At 40.4% G+C, this 4,928-nt stretch overlaps 1 protein-coding gene across 1 annotated transcript in view; it reads right to left on the bottom strand.

Moving 5' to 3' along the window:
• Positions 1-258: 258 nt before the first annotated feature.
• fam98a (family with sequence similarity 98 member A) overlaps positions 259-4,928 on the bottom strand; it is a 29,293-nt gene continuing 24,623 nt past the window's right edge. Inside the window, exons 8-9 of the mRNA XM_043696756.1 lie at positions 4,899-4,922; positions 259-2,192 (exon numbers count right to left, since the gene is read on the bottom strand). Coding sequence (XP_043552691.1) covers positions 1,362-2,192; positions 4,899-4,922 — 855 coding nt within the window. The 3' untranslated portion in view covers positions 259-1,361. The remainder of the gene's footprint in view (positions 2,193-4,898; positions 4,923-4,928) is intronic.

Below are 4,928 nucleotides of genomic sequence, written 5' to 3'. Positions count from 1 at the left end.
TACTCTGTTTACAACAGTGACCTCTAGCGTGCAACAAGTGCCAAAAAAACCTCCAAAAATCCTACCACCCAGCTGTAGCTACAACCTATCCAGAATACAAAGTCAGTTATAAGTGTTTAATTTACATTCTCAGAGGGCTACAATGACTTCAATGCTGGCAGATCAATTAAAAAGTCAACAGGAAAGATATGTGAACTGATATTTTTTACTCAAAACTGAAAAGAAATCAGTGATTAAATCACAACACAAGAATGTGTATATAGGATAACTTGTTTCACATTTTCTTTTATTTCCAGCTCTTTGACCATGGGTTATATTCAGCAACTGCCTCAACTTCCAAATAATGAAGTGTGCCATGTACGATCAGGCCCTTGCCAATATTCAATGGGAACAAAAACAATTTGTATTTCACAAATACAGTCAGCCATTCTTGGCCAATATTTGCAATTGTCTGTAGAATTATAGGCATTGTGCATAATTTAAGGCTGAATTAGTTAAACCTACACATTAGCCCTTTCTGTGCTGAATATCCTTTGCAGCTTTCAAACTACACACATTTGCAAAAGGGATGACATACAGTAAACTTCTCAACCATTATAAGTTAGAAACACACAAAAAACCATGGGTGTCACCCAAACCACAAATTTCTCAATTCAATGTTTGGGTAAAAATGCAAATATGCATACACACACTTTCTTACACACATTTAAATAAAAGGTTGGTACTGAAATCCTCTTTTGATACCTTCCCTCATCCATGAACTGTGTTTAACTAAAATCCAACAATTTCAAACAGCAAAACAGCACACGGATACTTAATTGCTCATCTTTCAGACTGTCATTCACTCTGCTTGTGAAGTTTACAGTTATGTACAATTAACAGCCAGCAGGAAGTTACCACGTGGCTTAATCGAAGATATTAGAGAAATGTAAGCTCTGCAAAGGTTTTGCTGAAAGCACCAGTCTATTAGAAAAGGAAGCTTCCAGGCTCAGTTGGGGCTTATATGCTCGGTCTGTAGTGCACGTTCAACAAAATAAAGAGTTTTAATCTTGCCAGTGACAGTCTCACATGCAGAGAAGCAGTTTTTTTTTGCTGCGCTTTAAGTACAGTTTTAAGCCTAAAACCCATTTGATGAAGAGTGGGGATGGGAGGTCAAAACAGAAAGACTTAGAATCACAAGCCTTCACTCCTGCTGAAAGCAGGGTGGGTGGTTTTGCTTCCCTTTGTTTAACAAACAAATCTGCAGCACTGCTGATTCAATACAAGGTACTGGATTTTAGTGGCATTCGACAGTTGGTAACTATTTATGGCTGAGTTTGTGACTCTTGCAGGACGAAGCCAATAGTCAAAGCTATCAAATATTAGCTAGAATACTGCCTACCTTGATAGAAACCAGAAGCATTGTATTGTTGGCCACCATGCTGGAAATATTGCTCAAACTGCCCTCCCTGGTTATAGTTTAGACCACCTCTGTTGACCCAGCCACCACCCTGTCCCCCGCGCCCTCCACGACCCCCACGACCACGACCTCCACGTCCTGCACCTCGACCACCACCCTGCTCGTGGCTGCTATCTTGATTCCGGTTGTCTTGATGTCCTTGGTAGCCACCCCCTTGATAACCACCTCCTTGATAGCTTCCACCACCCCCATGGTAGCCACCTCCTTGGTAACCAGCATTGCCTTGGTAGCCACCACTGTGGTAACCACCACTATGGTAACTGCCATGCCCCCCTTGATAGCTAGAATCTTGATGGCCGCCACTTCCGTCTGACCATCCGCCTTGAATTTTTCCTCTGCCTCCGCCACGTCCTCCTTGTTCTGTCCTATCATATCCACCACGGCCCCCACCTCGCCCGCCTTGGTCATATCCGCCTCTTCCACCTCCTCCATAAGAGCCTTGGTCATATCCACCTCTTCCACCTCCTCCATAAGAACTGTGTTCATATCCACCTCTTCCACCTCCTCCATAAGAGCCATGGTCATATCCACCTCTTCCACCTCCTCCATAGGAGCTTTGTTCGTATCCACCTCTTCCACCTCCTCCATAAGACCCTTGGTCATATCCACCTCTTCCACGTCCACTGCTGGACTGGACATTGTCTGGTCTCTTCTGCCACGGTGGCATTTCTGGTGGAGGGGGCTCAATTTCATTTGGCCTGCCGCCCCTGTCTGGCACTCGTCCCATAAGTACCTGCAAAAAGAAGAAACCAAGGGACAAAGTTATTGGAAGTATGAAAGTCTTGAACAATATTAGTTCAGGCATTCACAGTTTTGGACATCGCAATGTAAAGTTTTATTTAAAAACAATGCATCATAGAAGGTTGGTCTGCAGGTGCAACAGGTAATTAAGGAGGCATTGATAAAGGGACTGAGTTTAAAAGCAGGGAAGTTATGTTGCAACTGTACAGGGTGCTGGTGAGGCCACACCTGGGAGTACTGTGTGCAGGTTTGGTCTCCTTACTTGAGAAAGGATGTACTGGCACTAGAGGGGGTGCAAAGGAAGTTCACTGTTTTGGATGGGATGGGGGTTGACCTATGAGAAGAAATGGAGTAGACTGGGATTATATTCGTTGGAATTTAGAAGAATGAGGAGCATCTTCTAGAAATATAAAATTATGAAGGGAATACATAAGATAGAAGTAGAGAGAGAATGTTTCCATTGGCAGGTGAAACTCGGACAAGAGGGCAATGCCACAAGATTAGAGGGAGCAGATTTCGGACTGAATTGAGAAGGGACGTCTTTACTCAGAGGGTTGTGAATCTATGGAATTCCTTGTCCAGGCAAGTAGTTGAGGCTTCCTCAGTAAATACTTTCAAAGCTAAGAAAGAAAGTTTTTGAACAGTAAAGGAAGTAAAGGTTATAGTGAGAGGGTGGGTAAGTGGAACTGAGGCCACAAAAAGATCAGCCATTATCTTATTGAAATGGCAGAGCAGGCTCAAAGGGCCAGATGGCCTCCTCCTGCTCCTAGTTCTTATATACTTCCAGAATACAAAATAGTCAGTCAAGTAGTCAGGATAAATAACAAAATGATGAAGTACAAGCTGTTGGATCTTGTACAAACTGCCCAATTAGTGATATTCCCCTATATTTTTCAAATCACCCTGTAAATTTCCTCCCTTCAATGGCTTTCACTAACGTTTCAGGCAGCACATTCTAGATCATACCAACTCATTGCACAAATTGCTGCCCTCTATGTCCTCCTTGTTCTGCCCCATCAGACCCACCATTTAGGCTTAAATCTATGTCCACTAGTTACTGACCATTTCACCACTGGAAACAGTTTGTCTTTATGTACAGCTATTCCTTTAATAATTATAACCCCCATAATCTTCAGGTATAAAAGGATAACAACTCCATTCTCTCTAGTCTTTACGTGATTGAAGTCTGTCATCTCTAGTACATTCCAGCATGTTGTCTCTCTTTCCTCTCTCAGGAGTTAACATGATTCCTAATGCGTGGTACTCAAAATAAGTCATAATATGCATGTAGGATTTGTCCAATGTTTTACAAAGCCTTTATGTAACTTCCTTGTTTTTCATAATCTATACAAGGATCTGTATGATTTAACTGGGCCACCAGAACTTTTCCAGCTATCTCCACAAATTTGTGTGCGCGCATGTTCAAGTCTGTTCCTACATTATTTGTGAAACTACTGATTGTTTTATATTGCCACTTTTCATTTATCTTTCCAAAATAAATCAACATCAAATTTCACCTACCATTCATTTACCCATTTCAGTCAATATTCTACTGAAATCTATTATTATCCTCCTCATTGCTTAATACAGTTCCACGATTTAGGTAATCTGCAAACTTTAAATTATGCTGCATAGACCCAAATCCAGGTCATTTAACATACAAAAACAGCAGTGATTCCAATATCAACAGCACTACACTGTCCTACGGTCCATTATTTTGCCAAGTAGCCAACACTCTGTTAATCCTGCAGGCTTCAAATTTGCTAACAAGATTATTACGTGGTACTTTACTAAATGCGCTTTGAAAATCTATTCACACATCAGGTACATTGTCGTATCAACCCCAAGCCTTACAAAGAATAAAATTAAAGCAGTCCAACATGATTCACTTAACAAAACCTTTCAACAACTTTCATTTAGTAACTTACATTAATTAATAAAAACAAATAGGAGGAGATGTAAGAAAACACACTAATGGAATGTGAGCACCCAACTGTTTTTTATTCTTGAACATTTGTGTGCTGCAGACAAATATTAGTAGCAGTTGCAGTTATTTTTGCTGAATTTGTCAGAGTTACTGAGTTTTGCAGCAGATAAATACAATAAAGGATTTGCTGCTAGTCAGACATTCTAAATTTATTGTTGAATCATAAGAAATTGAAGATTTCATTCTATTATTTTAAAAGAGAAAAAGGAAAGGAGCTTGCCAGAAGCCTGGGACAACATTCCTCTCCTAACTAAAAGCTTTGGAAGTAAAGCAAATCAGACAAACATACAATGTGGTTGATTCTTAACTGCCCTCTGGGCAATCGGGATGAGAGCGTCGCTGGCTAAGCCAGCATTTATCACCCATCCCTATGAACAAAATCAAAATTTCTGTTAGCTGTTTGTGGGATATTGGAAGTGTCACATTTGCCAGTGGAAATGACTTTGAAGCATTCAGGATCATTGTCATTAACTGCTCTACAAAAGGACAAACTCAACGTGAAACTCTAACATTAAATACTGTTTTATTTACCAATTCAACAGTGAAAGAAATTGAAACTGAAGTTCAAACTCATTAGGAGGTGGCAACACAATTAACAATTTAATGACTTTAGGGACATGACTCACTTTTATTGTACTCAATTGCACACTATAACAATGTCAAGTCAGGTTTCATATTTGTCCTTACTAACAAAGCCTAACTTTATTTTACCTTATTAACAGCACATGCAGTCTTCTCTCG

The sequence above is a fragment of the Chiloscyllium plagiosum genome, chromosome 9 (genome assembly GCF_004010195.1).
Source record: "Chiloscyllium plagiosum isolate BGI_BamShark_2017 chromosome 9, ASM401019v2, whole genome shotgun sequence".
In the NCBI taxonomy this organism is placed as follows: domain Eukaryota; kingdom Metazoa; phylum Chordata; class Chondrichthyes; order Orectolobiformes; family Hemiscylliidae; genus Chiloscyllium; species Chiloscyllium plagiosum.
The sequence above is the reverse complement of the archived record's forward strand: the minus strand, read 5'-3'. Positions and strand labels throughout refer to the sequence as shown.